This window comes from Emiliania huxleyi (assembly GCF_000372725.1).
Source record: "Emiliania huxleyi CCMP1516 unplaced genomic scaffold EMIHUscaffold_10, whole genome shotgun sequence".
NCBI lineage: Eukaryota > Haptophyta > Isochrysidales > Noelaerhabdaceae > Emiliania > Emiliania huxleyi.
The window spans coordinates 877344-897764 of NW_005202427.1; the positions used below are offsets into that span (position 1 = coordinate 877344).

The following is a 20421-nucleotide window of genomic DNA, read 5'->3' on the forward strand; positions in this document are numbered from 1 at the left end:
CGCACCCACCGTGCTCAGCCACTGCCGCTGTATTCGCTGTGCTCGCCGCCCTCGTACTCACGCGGTGCTCTGAAGACACTGCTCAGTACCCGCACCCCCGCCCCCGAGGTTGGCGTGTTGTCACCGTAGGACGGCGACCACCTTCTCTCGCGCGACGACCTTGCGCGCTACGGTGGCCACGCTCTCTCCCGCAGAGCCATCGACCGCATCTGCACTCTCTACGCCGGCGGCGGCGGCGGCGGCGGCGGCGGCGGCGGCGGCGGCGGAGGCGGAGGCGGAGGCGGAGGCGGAGGCGGAGGCGGAGGCGGAGGCGGAGGCGGAGGCGGAGGCGGAGGCGGAGGCGGAGGCGGCGGCGGAGGAGGAGGCGGCGGCGGCGGAGGCGGAGGCGGAGGCGGAGGCGGAGGCGGAGGAGGCGGCGGAGGCGATGGCGGAGGCGGAGGCGGAGGCGGAGGCTGAGTTTGCGATGCGAGGCGGCGGCGGAGAGTGGGAGTGTGGCCGTGAGAGTGGCGTGTGGCTCGGCCGGTGCCTCCGCCGCATACTGCGCCAGGTCTAGCCGAGATCTCCCCGAAATTGCAATCTCGCCGCTCTACCTCGGCCGCGTACTGCGCCATCAGGCCGTTGATCGCGGCGATGGCGAGGCGGGAGGCGCCGCCGGCGGCCTCGAGGGAGGGGGCGTGGTGGATGCGCGAGAGCCGGTGGCGCAGCAAGCCGACGTGAGACGCATGCCGGTAGTGCAGAGCCGTGAGGCGAGACAGGGCGAGCGGCGGCGGAGGTGACTCGGAGGGCAGCGCCGGCGGCACCGCCGCGCTCGCCGCCGCTATCCTGGCCAGCCAATTGCGAGGGCCGCGCCAGAGCTGGTGGCGCAAGGGGTGCCGCGCCTGACAGCCGACAGCCGGGGTACAGCTGAGGTACAGCCGAGATGCGGCCGAGGTACAGCCGAGGCACAGCCGAGGCACAGGTACACTCACCTGGCGGGACCACCACTCGCGCGCACGCGACACCTTGAGGGGCGAGAGGGGCGAGAGGGGGGGGGGGGGAGGTTCAGGTCAGTGGGTGGGCGAGGGCGGTGGGGGGGCGAGGGGTCTGGGTGGCTCAGCGAGGACTTGTGTGCGCCTTGAAGGTCCAGGAAAGGGGCAGGAAAGGGGCAGGAAAGGTCCAGGAAAGGGGCAGGAAAGGGGCAGGAAAGGGGCAGGAAAGGGGCAGGAAAGGGGCAGGAAAGGGGCAGGAAAGGTCCAGGACTGGGTGCGCCTTGAAGGCCAGGTCGAGCAGGGCCAGAAGCCACCAGTCGAGCAGCGCCAGGCAGACGCGCGTGCAAATCGCGTGGCGCAGCGACTCGAGCGCCGCAGCCGTCGCACCGTCCTTGGCCAAGCCTTCCCCTCCGCCTCCCTCGCCTCCCTCGCCTCCCCCTCCTCCCTCGCCTCCCTCGCTGCCCTCCCCTCCGCCCTCCCCTCCGCCCTCCCCTCCGCCGTCCGCCTCATCGCCCTCCTCGAGGAGATCGCTCAGGTTGGAGAGCTCGAGCAGGTTGGTGGCCTGACCAGGGACGACGCGGGAGGGGAGAGAGGAGGGCTCGGACCAGAGGCGGGGATTCTCGGACCAGAGGCGGGGAATCTCTCGGCCCTCTCTCGGCCACCTCTCGGCCCTCTCTCGGCCACCTCTGCCATCCCTCTGCCATCTCTCTGCCATCCCCTCGGCCATCCCTCACCGATCCGAGCATCGTCCCGATGGAGGCGGGCAGGATGGTGCTCAGCGTGCCCAGAGATAGGCGCCGCCGCAGCGTCTAAGAGAGAGGCGCGAGAGTGAGCCGAGAGGCGGACGCCCGGTGAAAGAGGGAGAGAGGCGCAAACGCAGCCGCCTGCAGCGGGCTGCGCGGCAGCGCCCAGCCGGGCTGGCTACCCGAGGCGGAGGAGGAGGAGGACAGCTCTCGGAGGGGAAGGCCGCGGGGCGAGCCGGTCCGCTGCTCCTCGGCCGTCAGCACGGAGAACCACCCTCCTCCGCCGACGACGGACGGGGAGGGCCGGAGCGGCGACAACCAACTTCGGAAGCCCGCCCTGCCGCCGTCAGCGCCACACCCGTCGGCGCTGCCGTCGCTCGCGGCGGCGCCGAAGCTGGCGGAGCGCGAGCACGCCGGCCGAGGCGACGCGGCCTTGGCGGCGACGCGTGCGGTGTGCCGCTCCTCGACCAGCGACCACCGCTCGAGCAGGTCGATGACGGCGTCCGGCGACTCTGGCACCGGCTCGGTCGCGAGCGAGTGTAGGCTCCAGAAGAGGACCGACTCGAGCTTGCTGGCCGAGGCTGGCGGGTAAAGCGGCAGGTGGCGAGCAAGGTCGTCCGAGGCGCGTGCGGTGGCAGCAAAGCCTTCCATATATGTACGTGTACAGATGTGGTGCGCACGAGCTCGTCGCCGCGCCACACCTTGACGGCCTTGTCGCCCGAGCCAGTGAGGACTTGGCCGTCGTCCGCCGCCGCCTGGTTGGTGTGCCCGCGGCGCGTGAGCGTCGGCGAACAACCGGCCCACTCTTCACAGCACACTGGCACGACAAGGGCGCAGACTGGCGCGGACTGGCACACACACCACCGGAGCCGCCTAAGGGGCAACTCCGTGCACTGACGGTCGGCCGTCAGAAACCACGCCTGCGTGGATCGCGTCACACCAATCCTCGCTACCCAACGCGGCCAAAGGATATCCACCTCGCCCGACTGCGACATGGCCCGCGGGTGGCACACGCCGCGAACCTCCATCCGCGTCTTTTTTTTATGGCGCGGACCCGCGGCGACCTCGGGAGACGGACGGGACTCGGCGACGCGGTGTTTCGGGTGTCTGTCGCGCCCGAGTGTCCTGTCGTGGCACGTGGGATCGGTCTTCGGAGTCCACGCGCGGAGATCGTGTTTTTAGGGTTTTGAGTAAGCTTGAGCTTGTCGGATTCACATATGCATGAGAAATGAGAAGTCTCGCGCCACCTCACAACCTGAACATGTGGATGAGAGACTGAGAAAAGATCTCAGAGGGACCGCCGCACGCCAGCGGTCGCGGCCACGACCGCTGGCCGCTCCACAAAATGCTCCCCGCGCGGAGCAGCCCCCCCGCCCCCCGCCGGTCAAGCTGAGCTCCACCGCCCGTGCTCACTCGCCCTTGAGCACCGCCGTCGGGGGTGAGAAGCCGCAGTCCGCCGGTGGTCCTGCTGTCCGCTGCGGCAGCCTGTCCACGCACGCGCGAAAGGCGTCGAGCCCTGCCTGCTGCAGCTGCAGCAGCTGCTCCATCTTTGCGCCTACACCTCGCCCCCGCCGCCGGTGAGGGGCCTGGGTGGACCCGAAGGGGCTGACCGCCTCTCGGGGAACCTCGGGTGCTCTCCGCGTGCGGTGTCCCGCGCGTCCCGCGCAAGCTCGGGCAGGCTCGGGGAATCTCGGGGAATCTCGGGGAATCTCGGGGAATCTCCGCGCGCCGTCCCACGCGTCCGCGAGTTCGCCGCTGTTGATGGCGTCGACCCAGCGGTGAAGGAGGCACTTGAGCTCTGCACTCAGCTCGAAGTTGGCAAACCTGCAGTGTGTGTGAGAGTGAGCGGGCAAACCGTGAGAGTAAGTTGGCAAACCTGCAGTGTGTGTAGTGGAGGGGCAGGTAGTAGCGTGGGTGCTGCGTTCAGCAGCGTCGGAATGCGAGGGCTTCACTCTAAGGCCTGTCGAAGGGCTACGAGCCCGAGGCCCCGCGCGCGCGCACGGCTTGTCTACAGCCGAGCGCGCGTCGTAGCGAGCGCTCGTTGCAGTGCGGGGGGGGGGGGGGAGGGGCGTCGTCGACTCCCCGCATCTACCTCTGCAGACAGCAGGAACGGCTTTGCGCGGCACTCGGCTCGCACGAACCGCTCGGCCTCGGGAGGCATCCCCGTTGTCGAGCCTGGCGAGGACGTGTCGTGGACGTGTCGTTGACGTGTCGCTTCGTGGACGTGTCGCGGACGTGTCGTGGACGTGTCGTTGACGTGTCGCTTCGTGGACGTGTCGCGGACGTGTCGCGGGCGTGTCGTGGGCGTGTCGCGGGCGTGTCGTGGGCGTGTCGTGGGCGTGTCGTGGACGTGTCGTGGACGTGTCGTGGACATGTCGTGGACATGTCTCGCAAGAGGAGCGTGGCGCGGTTCGGCGACGGTGGCAATGCTCGGCGACGGCGGCTCCGCTCACCGAACCAGACGACCCGCTGCGGCAGCTTCTGCAGGTCGGCGCGGCTCAGTCCGAAGACGCCCGAACACGGGCTCCAGTAGAGCGGCTCCATCGAGCCTACCCGGCTCAACCGGCTCGGCTCCTCTCGGCTCCTCTCGGCTCCTCTCGGCTCCTCTCGGCTCCTCTCGGCTCCTCTCGGCTCCTCTCGGCTCCTCTCGGCTCCTCTCGGCTCCTCTCGGCTCCTCTCGGCTACAGCGGCTGCATTGAGCCTCGCGGTCCGATGAGCTGTGGGGCGTTGTGGCACGGCCATCCGGCATCTACATGCCATCCGACCGGAGCGGCGCACGTTGCCCGTCAGCGGCGCGGTCGTCATGGTTTGCCACTTTGGGAGCGGGTCGAACGGGCTCCGCGGGGGCATAAACATCGGGCAGCACGAGAAGGGCAGGATGTCGTCGAGCCTGCGCAGGGTCGCGGAAGGGTCTCGGAAGGGTCTCGGAAGGGTCTCGGAAGGGTCTCGGAAGGGTCTTGCGAACGGCAAGATCTCGGCCAGATCTCGGCCAGATCTCGGCCAGATCTCTCGGTCGGGGCTGTCTCGCAAGATACACGCGCGCCAGAGGTCGTAGAGCGACACCGCCGTCAGAAGCTGCAGCAGGGTGTACAGCGCGGCCGGCAGCAGCCAGAGCGGCTCGTGCCTACGTGCGCTTACACCAACATCAGCGTATTGTGTCTTCAGAGCACCGCGCGAATACGAGGGAGGCGACTACAGTGAAAACCCAGCCGAGTACGGTCGAGGACAGTTGAGTCCGTATCCTCTCGATCGCTAGGTGGAGCACAAGAATCCGTCTTCTAGCGGCTCATGCTCAAAGGCGTGGCGCAAGTCGGCGGAGAGGAGGGAGGAGAGCGGGAAGGCAAACACGAGCAGCGAGGCGGACCAGAACGACACGAAGTCCAGCCCTTGCAGCCACAGGATCCCGGCGTGGAAGGCGAGGCCGTGGGCGCACCAGAGCGGCGAGAGGCGTCCGCTGAAGGGAGCCACGGCGAAGGAGAGCTCGAAGAGGAGGGCCCCGCTGGCGAAGATCGTGAGGAGGCGCGGCGACTTGACCAGCCGCCACTGCACCGACCGCGTCAGAGCCTGAGAGAACAAGCGTCTCCACCTCCCCAGGAGCTGGCGAGCCGCCACGGCACTACCACTGGCGTGTCAGGCGCCGAGTCGGCAGGCCGGGACCACATGCCCTCGAGAAAGTAGTGCTGGAGGGAGGTGCCTATGTGCATCGTAGGTAGTCGGCAGGCCGGGACCCCACACGCTCGAGAGACAGCCGTGCTGCAGCGAGGTGTCGAGGTGCCGAGGCCCCAGTAGCGGCGGAAGCGGAACGAGCAGAGCACCTTCGCGACGCCGGACGAGACGTACCCGGACGCGAGGTACACTCGCAGCAGCTGCACGGCGGGCGGGCGCGCGGGGTGAGACGACGCGAGCACTGGAGAGGGCGGCGGTGCGGCAGTGGCGACAGCTAGAGAGCGTCCGGAGACTGCCGAGGATGGCTCTGGCACGCGGGAGGCGGGCGACTGGAGGAGGGGCCCGGGAAGTTCCCGGAAGCCTCCTCCGGGAGGCCACCTGCAGAGGCCACGGAGGCGGAGGCGGCGACGGCGGCGAGGCGGCCGCGTCGAGTGAAGGGGCGCAGGCGAGCAGCAGCAGCACGGCGGGCACCAGGATCGGGTTGTGCCCCGACAGGGTCGCCTCGGCGTAGAGCTGCGGAAAGTAGAGCAACGAGAGCGCAAAGGCGCCGAATAGGAACGGCCGCGGCGCGAGCGGGGCGAGCGACGCGAGCAGGCAGGCAGTGAAGGCGACGCCGACGGCACGCATCTGCAGCGGCGTGAGTGCAGGCGGTGTGATGATGCCGTACAGCTTGCTGGGATGCGCTCCCAAGCCTCGCTTTGACGCCAGCCCGATGCCGCTGCTGTGGAACCACGTGTAGAAGAGCTGGTACTGACTCGAGCTGGTGAGCATCGAGAGGATCAACCAGCCGCAGTAGCATAGCTGAAAGGCTCTCACAGGGTCCTCGGGGAGCATGCTGTCCTCCGCGGAGATGGGACGCGGGTGGATGCGATTGGGCAGCGACTCGTGGCTGCACCGTCGCCAGCACTCGTTCGCCGCGGAGACTAGTCGTGGAGGAACATCTCACTTCACAGCCTTGTTATTGAGAAGAAAATACCTCGTATGGCGCTGTGTGCTGGTCTGTGAGAGGTTGAGGTGCGAGCCCTGGAGGCCCTGGGGATGGGGGGGGACTACCCGCGGGCTTAGAAGGCCCGCGCGCAGGGGGGTGGGGCATCTTTCACAGATAGGTTGATAAGAAACAAGATCAAGAAGCTCACACAGCCTTGTTATTGAGAAGAAACTACCTCCCATGGCGCTGTGCGCTGGTCTGTGAGAGGTTGAGGTGCGAGCCCTGGAGGCCCTGGGGATGGGGGGCGACTACCCGCGGGCTTAGAAGGCCCGCGCGCAGGGGGGTGGGACTCTGGGACATTGAGACCGGTCATGCAGAGAGAGATTTTTAGCAATACCAAACAACTCTAACACTCACACGTAATTTGGGGCCTGTTTTTGTGTTTGTCATGCATGAATGAGTGCGCGACACGCATGTTGCGAGCAGCGTTGTTGATGTTTCACACAAAAACACAACCACGGACCCAAGACGCATCCTTCACAGCTTCTTTTCAAAAGAGAATTTTTCAATACAAGTCTTGTACGTCTGTGTGCTGTGTGGTGCACGCCCTCCGAGCGCGAGAGAAGGCCGACTTATCAGCTGGTCGGCCGCCATTCGGGCCTCCCAGCCTGCTGCGGCGGCGCGGCCGGTCGAGGCCGGGCTCGGCCCGGCCCGCGACGGCTGGCCGCCGACGAGCGCGCTCGCGCTGCTCGTCAAGATGGCGGCGGTGGCGATTGCGGCGACAAAAGTTCAGGCGTACAGCGCTCAGGCGCCTGTCGTCTTTCGTCTTTTGTCGCATTTCGCACACGCGCACGCCGCGCGACCCGCGTCGCTCCGCGAGGGCATGAGCCTTCCGCGATTCGATCCCGCAGCCAAAAGCTGCTCGCTCGAACCGCGGCCGACTCTGCCATCGCGGCCGCAGCTGTCGAGCTCTCCAGAAAACTGGTGCCTCATATGCTGCCTCCCTGCGGATGCTGCCGGCGAGCCTGGCGGTCCGCTGTACAAGGAAGTGCTGACTCGATGCCCCCCCCGCAATCTTCTACCCCCACGACTCGGAACACGAATGTGACAGGACCATCGGGTCCTTCAGCCACCAAAGCGGGATCACCCGAGAGCAGCTGAGCCTGCCTCTGGCCTCGCCTCCCTCTCCTTCAGGCATTCGTGGCATCCTATGGGTCGTCCAGAGTACGTGGCTGGGTCCACAGCGCCTCACTGGCACTATTGTAGCCCTGGCCGGTGCGCGTGCGGAGTTGAAGTTCCGGAGTGAAAATTCAAACGCGTTCTCTCACGGTGACCAAAAAATGTCCACCTCAGAGGCACCTCCGGAGGCAGGCCGCCGCACGCCGGCGACACAGCTCCAGCTGTCGAAATGACCCGCAGCTCCTCTCAGAGCGGGAACTGTGACGAAAGTTGACTGAGGCGGTTGTCAGGAATCATCATACGAATCACATGGTGGCTTTCTCATGACAGGAGACCGCCCGACCACTCCTGGGTGGCACTGCCACCGGTGTCGCTCGACGTCCTGTCGACAGCGTGCCGACAGCGACACAGACCATGTGGGACGCGCCGAGTATCGACCTCTACTGCTTACCCAGCCTTCGAGTGTATCCTGGCTGTGGTCCCACACCCACTGGTGTCCATCTCAGAGACCGCAGGAGGTCATGAGGGTCGATGGGAGAGCCAACCCCACAATGCCTAAAAACCCAGCCCAGTATCGACCTCTGGCTTGTCAGTCGCTATGTGGTGTGTGGTGCACGCCCTCCGAGCGGGGCGGGGTAGTCTGCCCGTCTGGTTGTCGCCCACCTCTCCAGGAGAAAGGCTGCTCTATTTTTTTTATTATGTGACCGTGTCATGTGTGTGTCCGCCAATTTGTTCTACGGTCTCTCTTTCGCTACGTGTTCAACGTCGTGTTGAACAGTGTTCAACACCACGGCGCTGTTCACAGCGCGCGCGGACGGCCGATCTGAGAGTCTCCCTCCGCTGGACTTTTGTAAAGCATGCTTGTGGCAAGTTATGGACGCTAGTATCGACCTCAGAGACCCAAACCCGAATTAATAATTAAGGCTCAAAGTATGGTTGAACAACCGTTGAACAAACAGGTTGCACAACGAAAAGAGACTAGTGCGACCGCTAGACGGCGGTTCCCGCCGGCCCCAAGGCTGCCCAGCCCCAGTACCACACCGGCCACATACACCGTGGCGCTGGAGTCGGTCAGTGAGGCACTAGACGGGCTACGGAACCATGCGCGCGCCGGCCGGACAGGCTGCGCGCAGGGGCCGCGCCGCCTCGATTTCGCACCTCCGCTCCGCGGCCGGCTGAGGGGCTAGCTCGCCCGGCGACAAGCCCAGCCATCGCCCAGCGCCCCGTATCGACGGGGGGCACGCAAAAAAACCGCACCTACGACTAGGGTGAGCCCGTGAGGGCGTCGGTGTGGGCCGCGGGCGGGCTGCCAGGAGGGCGCGGGTGGGAGCATGGGAGATGCACCACCGCTCGACGAAGACGCGCCCGACGAAGCCCTGCTTGCGGAGGATGGTCGATCCTCGCCTACTAGTGTCGGGCGTGTGCGAAAAAGAGCGCAAATCGGAGCTCAACTCGCGCGCGGCTGGGAAAGGGGTGCCACACCCCTCCGAAGGCGCCTCGCGAGGAGCTGCTGCTGCCCCCAAACGCGCGCTCGGGCAGCACGTCGGCGCGCCTGCGGGGTTGGGGAGGTGAAACTATGCTTGCTGGCACGCGCATCCCGCACCACCCCCACGTCCGCGCGCACCATGCCGCCATCCCACCTCACAGCCAAGCGCCATCGCCGTCGGACGCGGCGACGCCGAGCGGTGGCCTCGCAGACGACGAGCGCGATGAGGCCGCCGCGCCGCCGGGGTGGCCGGCGCGTGCCAGCCGCTGGCCCGTCCAGCGTGGCGGGACCGGCTCGCCCATCCTGGCCCGCGCGCTTGCCGACGCGAGAAGATCGCGCGAGAGGGCAAAATGTGGCAAAATGGCCCTGTTTGCCAACCCCTCGACGAATTCACGTCGGAACGAGTCGGATCGACGACTCGCCGCCTGCACCAGCGTGTGCGCCTTGCAATTCTATACAGAATCGATACTTGGTACGTTTTCTGAATCGCTCGTGGAGAGGTCTACGTACTAATCTTAAGTGTACATGTACTAATCTTAAGTGTACAGGCGAGTTCGTCGACCGCTTCCTGCGAGCAGCGCCGGGGCAGCGGCGCGGCGCGGCGGGCGGCGGCGCGGACGGCGGCGTGGGCGGCGGCGCGGGCGGCGCGGCGGACGGCGCGGACGGCGCGGTGGGTGACGCGGCGGAGGGCGCGGCGGAGGGCGCGGCGGAGGGCGCGGCGGAGGGGGTGCGGATCGGCTACTTGGCGCAGCACGGCCTGTTCGAGCAGTTCCCGCGGCCAATACTAATTCTAATACTAATACTAATACTATTGCTGGTATGAGTATCACCCAGGCCTGTTCGAGCAGTTCCCGCGGCCAATACTAATTCTAATACTAATACTAATACTATTGCTGGTATGAGTATCACCCAGGCCTGTTCGAGCAGTTCCCGCGGCTTCGGCGCGACTGTGAGGTGCCGGCGGCGTGCGGCGTGAGCCGCGGGTGCGTACTGATACTAATGCTAATGCTAATGCTAATACTAATACTCATTCAGGTCGTCGGCTACAAGCTCGTGCGCCTCTACGACGCCGCGCAGACGCCGCTGCTCTGCCCGCGCGCGGCGGGCGGCGGCGGCACCGACGCGCAGGGCAACGTGAGCGCGGTCGACGTGGAGAAGCCCGACCTGCTAATACTAACACTAATCGTGTACCAATACTAGTCTTAAGCGGATGAATACTAATCTTAGTAAAAAGTACAGGTCGACGTGGAGCAGCCCGACCTGCGCCGCTTTCCCGAGTTCGCGCGCGCGCGCTGCGCGGCGGTGGTGCTCGGGCCGGGCGAGGGCCTCTTCATACCCGCGGGGTGCTGGCACCACGTGCGGAGCCTGACGCCAGCCTTCAGCGTCAGCTTCTGGTTCTGAGGTCCGGTCCAGCTTCGCAAGTCGAGACTCTAAGAGAGACAAGGACAAGGCATCAAGAGTAAGGTAAGGTAAGGTAAGGTAAACTTCTCCACACACACGAGGTGGTGGGGCAAGGGGGGGCAACCCTCGCGTCTCCACGTCTGACGACAGGAGCCCCACGGCATTCAAAGTGCAAGGCCCAGTGCGCGTGGGTGAGCGGTGTGTGTGTGTGTGTGTGTGTGTGTGTGTTGTGTGTGTGTGTGTCACGTCACTGCATCCTCCGCCGGTTCCTCCCGTCGCCTCTTCTTTGTTCGAATGTTTTTCAATCCATCCTTCACGAAGCCCTCCCATGTAGCTAGCGTTCTTGGCGAATGTCTCGAAATGGCCAGCAGGCGCTGTCGGCTTCGTCGCCATCGTCCTCCTCCTCCTCGTCGTCGTCGTCGTCGTCGTCGTCGTCGTCGTCGTCGTCGTCGTCAGGTAGGTAGAGCTCGCCGTCAGGTAGGTAGAGCTCGAAGCCTTCCTTACCGCGCACGGCCTCCTTGATGGCCGCCTTGCCCTCTTCGCCGAGGTTGTAGTTGTAGCGGACGTTGAGCTGTGCAAGCAAGCCGCCCTCAGAGGCACGAAGAAGGAGGGGGGTGTGGCGGCACGCACCTTCGTTAGGGAGGCCCGGACACCAAGATCAGAGGCGATCAGAATGGAATCGTTCGGCTCCAAGCCCTGGCCGCGGAAGTCGGCGCTGGTCTGCTCCAGTCCGATGCCACAGAGCGAGATCTTCTTCTCCTTGGCAACCGTAGCGAGCATGGTGGCCGACTCCTTGTCGAGATTGTTGCAGAGCAAATTGGCCGCCGTTAGCGAGGCCATGACGCTGATCTCAGGCGCGATCAGCATCGCATCCGCTGGGCGGAGGCTCTGGCGAGAGAAGTTGAGGCGGGTCTCGTCGCCCTTGAAACCGCACAGAGTGGTCAGCGTGGGGTGCTCCTGCTTGGCCTTGAGGAGCATGGAGGCAGCGTCCACGTCGAAGTCGTTCCGCAGCAAATTTGCTGCCGTCAAGGAGGCGCTCGCAGCAATCGCTGGCGCGAGTGCTTTGGCACCCTCATCCCCAATTTGATTTGAGTGGATGACGAGGGTGGTCAAGGACGTGCTGGCCGCGATGGCTGGTGCGAGCGCTTTTGCGCCCTCGTCAGCGAGATAGTTGTCCGCGAGGTTGAGGCTCGTCAGCGTCGAGGCACTGTCGCGCAAGGCGTCTGCGATAGCCTTGATGCCAGTCGCATCGTACGTGCCTTCGCCAAACTTCGTTGCGCCGCACAGCGCATTGTCGCTCAGATAGAGCGACTTCAGCGAGGCCATGACGGGCATCAGACCCGCAACGACGAAGCCGCCCACGACGCCGATGCCCTTGTTCACCAGTTCGAGCGTGGTGAGCGACGCGGCGCGCATCTCCTTGACGGGGATCTCGTTGAACTTCTCGATCTTGGGGTTGGAAAGGACAGTGGCCGAGAGCTGCGAAGCGCCGTCGCCCGAGATGTCGTTGTTGCGCACGTCCAGTTCCGTCAGGAACGTGTTTGCCACGAGGACCTTCGCGAGGGCCGCAGCTCCATCGAAGCCGAGCTGGTTGGTGCGTAGGGAAAGAGACACGACCTTGTACGCCTCCACGGCGTCGCCGAGCGCCTCGACGTGCACGGCGCGAATCATCTTGTCTTGCAGATCGACCGTCGTGCCGGCCTTGCAGGCGTAGAGGACGACCGCCTTCCCATACGCCTCGATCATCGTGTCCTCCAACCCCACGATGCTCTTCTTGTCGTTGGGGTTGGACAGGTCGCCGCCGCTCGGCATGTACTTCTCGCCCAGCACCTTCACCGCCGGGTACTGGTGCAAGCCGCCGCCCGCCTTGATCGCGTACAACGGCACCTCGCGGCCCAGCATCTCGGCCCACAGCGAGAAGACAAAGTACTCGCAACGACACCCTGCACATATGCGATTTTCATGCCTAATTTGTACTCGGTACTCTTCACGATTACTACGAGAGAAGGGCAGCTAGCCGCACAGCCACGGCGGCCGTACTGCGGGATGTCTTCCGGGTACTTCGCCGCGTCGTGCTTCAGCTCCATTTCCTCGGTCGGGACGAGCATGTAATTGCAAAGCGTGGCGTACTTGATCAAGCTCATGACGCCCTTGAGCTTCTCCGTCTCGTCGTCCTGGAAGAGTTGTGGCGATCACTCATTTGATGGAAGAAGCGACAATGCGCATCATGACGAGGCGAGCTAACAAGAGATGGGCCGACCTGGTAGATCGACTGCCAGTCGCACCACAGCACGACGTCCTCCGCCCGCAGCCCCTTGTCGGCGATGAGCGCCTCCACGCCCGCGACGATGGTCCGCCACTTGAGGTTCTTCTTCTCGCCGCCCTGGTAGTCGGGCGCCCCCTTGTCATACGGGTTGTTCGGGTCGTTCGTATCATCCACAAAGGCGCGGTCCCACCAGGTGTGGCTGATGAAGATGGCGACCTTGCCCTGCGCAGTGACAATCGTGCCATCGAGCGCGCCGTCCACGACCTTGCCAGTGCCGCCCTCGACCCAGGCGAAGCGGATGAGCAGGCCCGAGGCCAGCGCATCGTCGCGCCACGACTTGACGGACTTGAAGATGCGCTTCTGCTTTTTGAAGGCGAGGAAAGGCATCACGAGCATCGCCGTGCTCATCTCGAACGCGGGGGTCGCGGCTGCCTGCCCTCGCTGCACGCAGGGAGCGGCCGGAGCCTCCGGCGCGGCAGCCGGAGCTGCCACCGTAGGTGCCATGTACACGATCACACAGCTACGGCCATTCTCCACTTGTGTGCAACGACGTTGAACACTGTTCAACGCCGTTGAACACGATCGAGTAACCGTCTAACATCCAAGGAAAGAAAGAGAGAAAGAAACCACGGGCCCAAGGGAGGGATGGGAGGACGGCACGCCGCCACCACACAGGGATTTTAAGGAGAAGTGTGTGGTGCGCTAGCCGTCCCCAAGGCTAAAGAATTCTCGGCTAAAGAATTTCGCATTCGGGAAAACTTTTTTCTTCAGAGCTGCCTGCGCGCCGCCCGCGGCGAGGAAGCGACCGAGGGTGAGCAGCTATGAACAAGCTCTTCCAGCAGATGAACAAGATCGAGGCCGAGATAACGGCCGGCATCAAGGACGGCATCAAGGACGCGGCGGCCGTCGATTCCGACGCGGCGGCCGCGGCGGACAGCCGTCGATCCTCCACTGCAGCCGCCACCTCCTCTGCGGCTCCTGCGGATGCCACGGCGGCCCCAGGCGAGTCACAGGAGGCGACGACGATCGAGCGGCTGCGTGCGCAGGTCCGCCGACTCGAGACGCGGCTGCAGGAGAAGACCGAGTTGGTCGCCGAGAAGGACGCGCAGATTGCGGCCGTCCTCGCCGAGGGGGAGGGGCTGAGCCGGCGGCAGGCCGAGCAGGAGTCGACCATCCGCAAGCTGCGCGGCACCCTCCGCGAGGCGCAGGAGGCGGCGGAGGAGCACGCCGCCGCACTGACCGAGGCGCGCTCCGAAACCTCGGAGCTGCGGAGGCAGCTGCTCGAAGGCGCCGCCGCGGGTGCCGCCGCCGCCGCGGCGGCAGGCGCGGAGGGGGCAGCGGTGCCGGCGAGCGGGTTCGCTGCGGCGGAGGCGGCGGAGGCGCGCGAGGCGGCGCTCACCGCCAGCCTCGCCGAGCTGCAGCTGGAGAATGCCAAGCTGAGCCAGGCGGGAGGTGGCGGGACCTTCTAGCAACCTTCTAGGAACCGTCTAGGAACCTTCTAGGAACCTTCTAGGCGGCGAGGTGGAGGGACGAGGGCCTCACCTCACAGCTGGGCGACGTTGGACAAGCAGGAACCTCCTAGGAGCCTTCTTGGACCCGTCTAGGCCTCACCTCACAGCTGGGCGAGCTCGAGGCGCGGTCCGGCTCTGCCGAGGCGCAAGCCCGCGAGCTCGCCGCCGCGGTCGCAAAGGAGACGCAGCCGCTGCTGCGGCAGGTTAGGGCTTCCACCCGATCTCCCCCGATCTCCCCCGATCTCCCCCAAAATCTCCCCCGATCTCCCCCACGACCTCACCCATCTCCTCACCCACTCCTTCCGCCTCTCCCTGGCCATCCCCGATCTCGCCTTGCCACCCCCCCACCCCCCACCCCCCCCCGAATCTCCCCCGATCTCGCGCTGCGCCAGGTGAGCGGTCTGCAGGCGCAGCTCGCCCAGCTGCAGGCCGCGTGGAAGGCGAGCGACATCGCCCCACATCTCCCCATATCTCCCCACATCTCCCCATATCTCCCCACATCTCCCCATATCTCCGCGTGGAAGGCGAGCGACGCGGCGCTGCGATCCCAGCTCGCGGCCCCTAGAAGCGGAAGACGGATTCTTGTGCTCCACCCAGCGATCGAGAGGACACGGACTCAACTGTGCTCGATCGTACTCGGCTGGGTTTTCACTGTAGTCGCACCCCTCGGTATTCACGCGGTGCTCTGAAGACACTGCACGATCCCGTACTCCCGCCCTGAGGTTGGCGTATTCAGCACGCAGGCTCTCGGCGGCCGAGGGGGCGGCCGCCGCGACAGGGGACGAGGCCGCCCGCCACCTCGCCGCCGCCGCGAGCACAGGCGAGCAGCTGCGTGAGGCGACCGACCTAGATGCAGTACCTACCGCACCGCCCACGGGACTGAACCCACACTGGATTCGGTACTCTGGAGGTATGGTACTAGCGGCCGACGTAGATGCGGGCTGACCGACTGCTCACAGACCCGTGGCGTCCAGCTCGCACCCCAGTCCAACTCGCACCCCAGTCCAACTCGCACCCCAGTCCAACTCGCACCCCAGTCCAACTCGCACCCCAGTCCAACTCGCACCCCAGTCCAACTCGCACCCCAGTCCAGCTCGCACCCCAGTCCAGCTCGCACCCCAGTCCAACTCGCACCCCAGTCCAACTCGCACCCCAGTCCAACTCGCACCCCAGTCCAACTCGCACCCCAGTCCAACTCGCACCCCAGTCCAACTCGCACCCCAGTCCAACTCGCACCCCAGTCCAACTCGCACCCCAGTCCAACTCGCACCCCAGTCCAACTCGCACCCCAGTCCAGCTCGCACCCCAGTCCAACTCGCACCCCAGTCCAACTCGCACCCCAGTCCAACTCGCACCCCAGTCCAACTCGCACCCCAGTCCAACTCGCACCCCAGTCCAACTCGCACCCCAGTCCAGACGTGCTCCTCCCTCTCGTGCTCTCGCGCTCTAGGCGAGCGACGCGACGCGGCGCGCCGAGCAGGCGCTCGCCGAGGCGCGAGACAAGGCCGAGGCGCACACGGCCGCGGCCGAGCGGCGTGCGGCGGAGGCGGAGGCGGCGGCGGCGAGGACGGGGGCCGCGCTAGAGCGAGCAGAGGCGGCGAGGAGTCAGGCGGAACGCGGTGCAGCAGAGGCGCGCCAGCGCGCCTCCGCCCTCGCCGACGACCTCGAGAAGGAGAGAGGCGAGAGGCGGGACGCGAGGAGACTGCACGAGCGACAGCTCGCCGCCGCCGCCGCGAAGCGGTCGCCCCCCGCCCGCCGCGGCCCCGCGGCGTCTTGGCAGCGTGAAGGGCGGCTCCTCACCCCTCGGGCTGCGGACAGGTCCCAACCCGCTGGCGGGGCGAGCGGCGGGGCCGCGTGGAGGGAGTCGGCGCTGCTGCAGCCAACCCGCCTTTCCAGCGGCGGCGGCGGCGGCGGCGGCACAGCGGCGGCAGCGCCTCTCGACCCGCGGCAGCAGGGCGAGCTGACGGGCCTCCGCTCCTTGGTTGCGGCGATGCAGGCCAAGGAGCAGACGCTCATTGACTCGCTCGTCCAGCTGCACGTGCGGCGGCGAGCAGCTGCCGGCGAGAAGGCACGGAGGCGCTGTTGACGCCGCCCGCCCGGGAACAGGTGCGGATGGAGCAGCTGGAGGCTGAGGCGGCGGAGGCGCACGGGGCGGCGGCGCGGCTCAAAGCGTTGCGCGACGAGCACGCGGTCGCACTCGAGCTGTTGGGCGAGAAGGAGGAAAAGCTCGAGGAGCAGGCGCGGCTATTGCAGGAGCGTGGTGTGGCCCATTAAGGTCAGTATCTCTCAGAGATCCTTCGTTTCTCATTGACATTGTGGCTGTTGCTGCGGGACTGTGCGTCGTGGGCAATAAATATAGTGTCTGTCAACATCACTAGGGAGGGTTGTGTCGTTGATGGCGCCAGCGCCTGCTGTTGACAAGTGGGGAGCAGACGGCTGTTCAGTCTTCAGAGACGAAAGGCTCTCGAAGCTGCCCCCAGGGGCCCAGCAGGCGTCTTGACGCGGGTATCGAATTTTTCTTCCCTCTACAAAGAGGCCCCAACGGACCCGAGAAGTGCTAATAGCTAGGCGCTCCGAGACGACCAAAGTGTTAACCCTGGTAGGTGGATTGTCCAAAATACGTCAGCCTCGCACGCCTAGCGCTAGGTCTGACACCCGACCGCCCCCCCCTCCCTAATATTAGCCGGTAGGAGCACATTTTGGCCGGCTAATGTTAGGGAGGGGAGGCCGAAAAACGCATACTTTTGTCCACGTACCAGGGTTAATCAGCTGGACCGAATTTTACCAAGTTGGACGCCGTTGGACGTATCCAGTGTTTAGTGTCTACGTGCAGCGACGGGCGCTGCGCGATAGCTGCTTTGTGGGTCCCGTGAGCCAAGTCGGCGTCGGGCTGCGCAGCCGGTCGCTAAATGTTCGCTCGCCGTGGTCACAAGCCATCGAGGAAGCCACCCTACCAGGGCCACAATCGCGTTGCGGATCAGGTTTGTGACCCTGGCGGTGGCGAGCCTTTGGCGCACAGCGTAAGCATGCCAGCACGACTCGCATCAGGGCTGCACCCGTCGCCGAGCACCTCGTGCACTCCACATGGAACGGGTGATGCCACGACGCTCACGGCTTCACGCGCCCGGCGCTCCCATGCAAACCCTGGCAGAGAGCGTTCAGCGCAGAGGCCCTAGCCGCTGCGCTTGACGCCGAGCACGCGCTCAATCTCGTCGACGAGGAGCCGCGTCGTCCGTGCCCCTGCCGCGTCGATAAGGAGCATGGCCGCCGCCTCGCGGACTGTCGCCGCAACGCCGAGGCCTTTCAGGCCGAGCTCCTCGCCAATGGAGTTCACCCGCTTGACGGTAGCGGCAGTGAAAGCCAGTTGGTCGTCGTCCTCGTCGGGCGGTGCCGACGGCCCCGTCGCGGGCTCCGGCGAGAGCGTGTCCGTCACGCCGCACGGGCTTGGGCGCTCTGCAGGGGGCGACGGGTTGTACATCACGTCTTTGTGAAGGCACTCGTGCATGAGGCCGGCACCGGCACCGGCGAGGCAGTGCACGTTTGGAGCTGCTTGCCACTCGCCGTCGGCTGACCCCGCTTGCCACTCCGCCGCCACCCGCTCAGGGAACGGCGAGTTGTCGAAGACGAGAAGCCACGAATTGGAGGTCCCGAGGTTGGCGCGCGGCCCGGCATGCCAGTACCCCACATCGGAAAACCACAGCATCTTGTCTGCGTCGTCTGTCATCGCGTAGGCGACCCGGCCATTGATGAGCTCGGGCTCGCGATCATATGCCCCGAGGTATCCGGCGCCCGCGGCTCCGAGTCCCTCCACGCGGCCAATGAGCGAGACCCGCGGCGCCGCCGCGGCGCGCTCCTCGGCGTTCTCCTCGGCGTTCTCCTTGTCCGGACCGGCATTGGTCCGGCTTGCTGCTGTCTCCTCTGGCACTGTCGCCAGCGGCTCGCACAGCGCCTTGGGCGGCTCTCCCGTGCCACCCCGCAGCTCAAAGAGCTGGCGCGCCACACGCCTTCTCTGCCGCTCGCGGTTCTTCTTGAATTCTGGGAGGATGAAGTCCGCCTCCGGCTCCCGCGTCGGGCTCTCCGGCAGAGCAGCCAGGGCCACCGTCGCCGCCAATGCCCCGCCAGGAGAGCTGGACGACACCGGCGAGGGGGGAGAGGCGGACGACACCGGCGAGGAGGAAGAGGCGGACGACACCGGCGAGGAGGAAGAGGCGGACGACACCGGCGAGGAGGAAGAGGCGGACGACACCGGCGAGGAGGAAGAGGCGGACGACACCGGCGAGGAGGGCGACATTCGCGCCTGTGACGCCCGCGCCTCAGCGAGCGCCTCTTCGAGCTCGTCAAGGAGACGCTCCTCCTCCGCCAAACTCTCGGGAGAGGGAGAGGGCGAGGTGGAGAGGCCCTGTCGGGGCAGCTCGCACGCCGCGGGCAGCGCGCGTTGCGCGGCGAGGCACTTGGTGATGGCCACGGCATCCCCGATTGCCACCCTGAGCGCGAGCGCCTTTGCACGCGATGGCTTGCAGAACGCGCGAGGGGACGCGCCGCATTCGAGCTGCGGCAGCGCCTTCTCCCACTTCTCGACAGCACTGCGCAGGGCGATCCGCGCCCTTGCCAACAGCGCCACTCGCTCCTCCGCCTCGCGCGTGCTGGCGAGGTCGAGGAGGGACTCGAGCCGCGCCGCTTCGTCCGGCAAATCGAGCTTGGCGACGGGCGCAGTGAGGTCGAGGAGCGCCGCGGCTCGGCCGGCGGCGCGGAGCCGCTGCCACTCGCAAACCTGCATGCGAGGGCTCCGCCGCGCGATTGCGGCAAGAGCGCAGTGCATGGAGTACTCGCCGCGCCGGACGCGGGCCGAGGCCAAACCTTTGGCCCGCTCGTTGCTCGTCAACATCTCGTTGCCCCCGCCGAGGTTCGCGGTTGTGGCGCCGTCAGGCAGGAGCAAGAAATCTCCGTCTAGCTCTTCAGGGAAAGGATAGGTTTGTTGTTTGTCGCGTTGTGCAAAGAGCAGATGTCATCTTTTTGTTCCTTTTGTTCTGGTCAGAAGTACCCCACACGCAAAGAAGTTAGAACCCCCGCGCAGGATGATTTTGCATGCGATGGGTACTCTTGCGACCGCGTGGGCCGGCCTGTCGCCGCCTCGTTGCTGCCCCTGCCACCATCGGCATCGGCACCGCCCGGCGCTGGCCAACTTTCTAGATGACTACAAGGCCGAGCGGTGGGCTCGCGAGGCAGATTACCGCCAGGCATCCGACCCCGAGGCGGAGCAATTCATTTCCGACATCAACGTCGCGCACATTGAGGAGCTGCGGCAGGTCGCGCACGTCAAGGGCGCCGAGGACGGCATCGACTGGTCGGTCGAGGAGCTCTCCTCCGTCGAGGTGACCGCAATCGACGACGAGGGCATGCTGCTGCAAGAGGCGTCGCTCCCGCTGCAACAACCCACCGCCGGACGCGCCCACCGCTCCCCTCGCCGCCCCGCTGACGCCTTGCCGCTGTCCCCACTCCGCGCGCGCTGCCACCCGCCACTGCCCACCGCTCCACATTTGGCGACGATGTCTGCAACTGCGTTTGCGTGTGTGCTTGCCAGCTCCTGCAGCCGTCCCGCCCCTCGCGGGTGGTGCCTTGCAGGTGCTCTGCTCGTCGAGCGACCAGCGCTGCATCGCGGTGGACGTGCGGGTGCCGTGGTACAGCCGCCTCCCCTCGCCCTCGAGCCTGCAGGAGATGCAATCCGCCTTCGCCGCCGTCGCGAGGCGCGAGACACTACCCCGGCCGCCGGCTGGACACCTCCACGACACGTCCACGACACCTCCACGACACCTCTACGACACCTCCGCGACACGTCACGTCGACGACACGTCGACGACACGTCCACGACACGTCCACGACACCTCCGCGGCGCGTCGACGATCACGACACGTCCACGACATGTCCGCAACACGTCCACGACACGTCCACGACACGCCCGCGGCGCTACCCTGTACTGCCCTGGTAGGCGGGCGTACGCGGGCGGCGGGCGAGACAATGCGCTGCCGCCAGAGTACGAGGCGCAGCAGGCGGAGCTGCAAGGGCTGATGGCGCTGATGAATGCCGACTTCGGTGGGCGGCTGAGAGAGAGAGGGGGGGGGAGGGAGAGAGGGGGGGGGGGGGGGAGGGAAAAAAAGGGAGGGAAAAAAAAAGGGAAAAAAAAAGGGAGGGAAAAAGGGGGGGGGGGGGAAGGAAAAGGGGGGGGGGGGGGGGTTCCCCACCCCCCGGAAAAAAACTTGGGGGGGGCCCCCAAAC

General features: G+C 66.1%; 6 protein-coding genes across 6 annotated transcripts; 3 read left to right on the top strand and 3 right to left on the bottom strand.

Moving 5' to 3' along the window:
• Positions 1 to 3120: 3120 nt before the first annotated feature.
• On the bottom strand, positions 3121 to 6211 carry EMIHUDRAFT_199649 (hypothetical protein; the record flags this gene model as incomplete). The annotated part of the gene is made up of 7 exons (XM_005793703.1): positions 3121 to 3266; positions 4165 to 4192; positions 4490 to 4601; positions 4749 to 4835; positions 4977 to 5275; positions 5527 to 5577; positions 5849 to 6211. 7 exons carry the CDS (start codon positions 6209 to 6211, stop codon positions 3121 to 3123), a joined length of 1086 nt encoding a protein of 361 aa, XP_005793760.1.
• Positions 6212 to 6944: 733 nt separating this feature from the next.
• Positions 6945 to 7529, top strand: EMIHUDRAFT_351293 (hypothetical protein; the record flags this gene model as incomplete). Its single annotated transcript, XM_005793704.1, has 1 exon — positions 6945 to 7529. A coding segment is annotated over one exon (456 nt), but the record flags the coding sequence as incomplete, so codon positions are not given.
• Positions 7530 to 10193: 2664 nt separating this feature from the next.
• Positions 10194 to 13033, bottom strand: EMIHUDRAFT_199653 (hypothetical protein; the record flags this gene model as incomplete). Its single annotated transcript, XM_005793705.1, has 6 exons — positions 10194 to 10400; positions 10623 to 10682; positions 10883 to 10942; positions 11002 to 12314; positions 12395 to 12545; positions 12632 to 13033. 6 exons carry the CDS (start codon positions 13031 to 13033, stop codon positions 10194 to 10196), a joined length of 2193 nt encoding a protein of 730 aa, XP_005793762.1.
• Positions 13034 to 13417: 384 nt separating this feature from the next.
• EMIHUDRAFT_351296 (hypothetical protein) lies at positions 13418 to 14905 on the top strand. Its single transcript, XM_005793706.1, has 4 exons — positions 13418 to 14082; positions 14151 to 14172; positions 14242 to 14348; positions 14538 to 14905. The coding sequence occupies exons 1-4, from the start codon at positions 13459 to 13461 to the stop codon at positions 14835 to 14837; spliced, it is 1053 nt and encodes a 350-aa protein (XP_005793763.1). The 5' UTR covers positions 13418 to 13458; the 3' UTR covers positions 14838 to 14905.
• A 1233-nt stretch (positions 14906 to 16138) lies between these two features.
• On the top strand, positions 16139 to 16422 carry EMIHUDRAFT_199655 (hypothetical protein; the record flags this gene model as incomplete). The annotated part of the gene is made up of 2 exons (XM_005793707.1): positions 16139 to 16186; positions 16255 to 16422. 2 exons carry the CDS (start codon positions 16139 to 16141, stop codon positions 16420 to 16422), a joined length of 216 nt encoding a protein of 71 aa, XP_005793764.1.
• Positions 16423 to 16686: 264 nt separating this feature from the next.
• Positions 16687 to 19049, bottom strand: EMIHUDRAFT_462086 (hypothetical protein). The gene is made up of 2 exons (XM_005793708.1): positions 17253 to 19049; positions 16687 to 16742 (listed from the first exon to the last, which is right to left on the bottom strand). The coding sequence occupies exon 1, from the start codon at positions 19031 to 19033 to the stop codon at positions 17321 to 17323; it is 1713 nt and encodes a 570-aa protein (XP_005793765.1). The 5' UTR covers positions 19034 to 19049; the 3' UTR covers positions 16687 to 16742; positions 17253 to 17320.
• Positions 19050 to 20421: the final 1372 nt, after the last annotated feature.

Bases quoted from the DNA above. Each gene is read 5' to 3' on its own strand.
- EMIHUDRAFT_351296 (XM_005793706.1), top strand. From the start codon at position 13,459: ATGAACAAGCTCTTCCAGCAGATGAACAAGATCGAGGCCGAGATAACG. The intron at 14,173-14,241 runs GCCTCACCTCAC...GGACCCGTCTAG, and splicing joins GGCGAGGTGGAGGGACGAGG to GCCTCACCTCACAGCTGGGC. The intron at 14,349-14,537 runs CAGGTTAGGGCT...CTCGCGCTGCGC, and splicing joins AGACGCAGCCGCTGCTGCGG to CAGGTGAGCGGTCTGCAGGC.
- EMIHUDRAFT_462086 (XM_005793708.1), bottom strand. From the start codon at position 19,033: ATGTTGACGAGCAACGAGCGGGCCAAAGGTTTGGCCTCGGCCCGCGTC.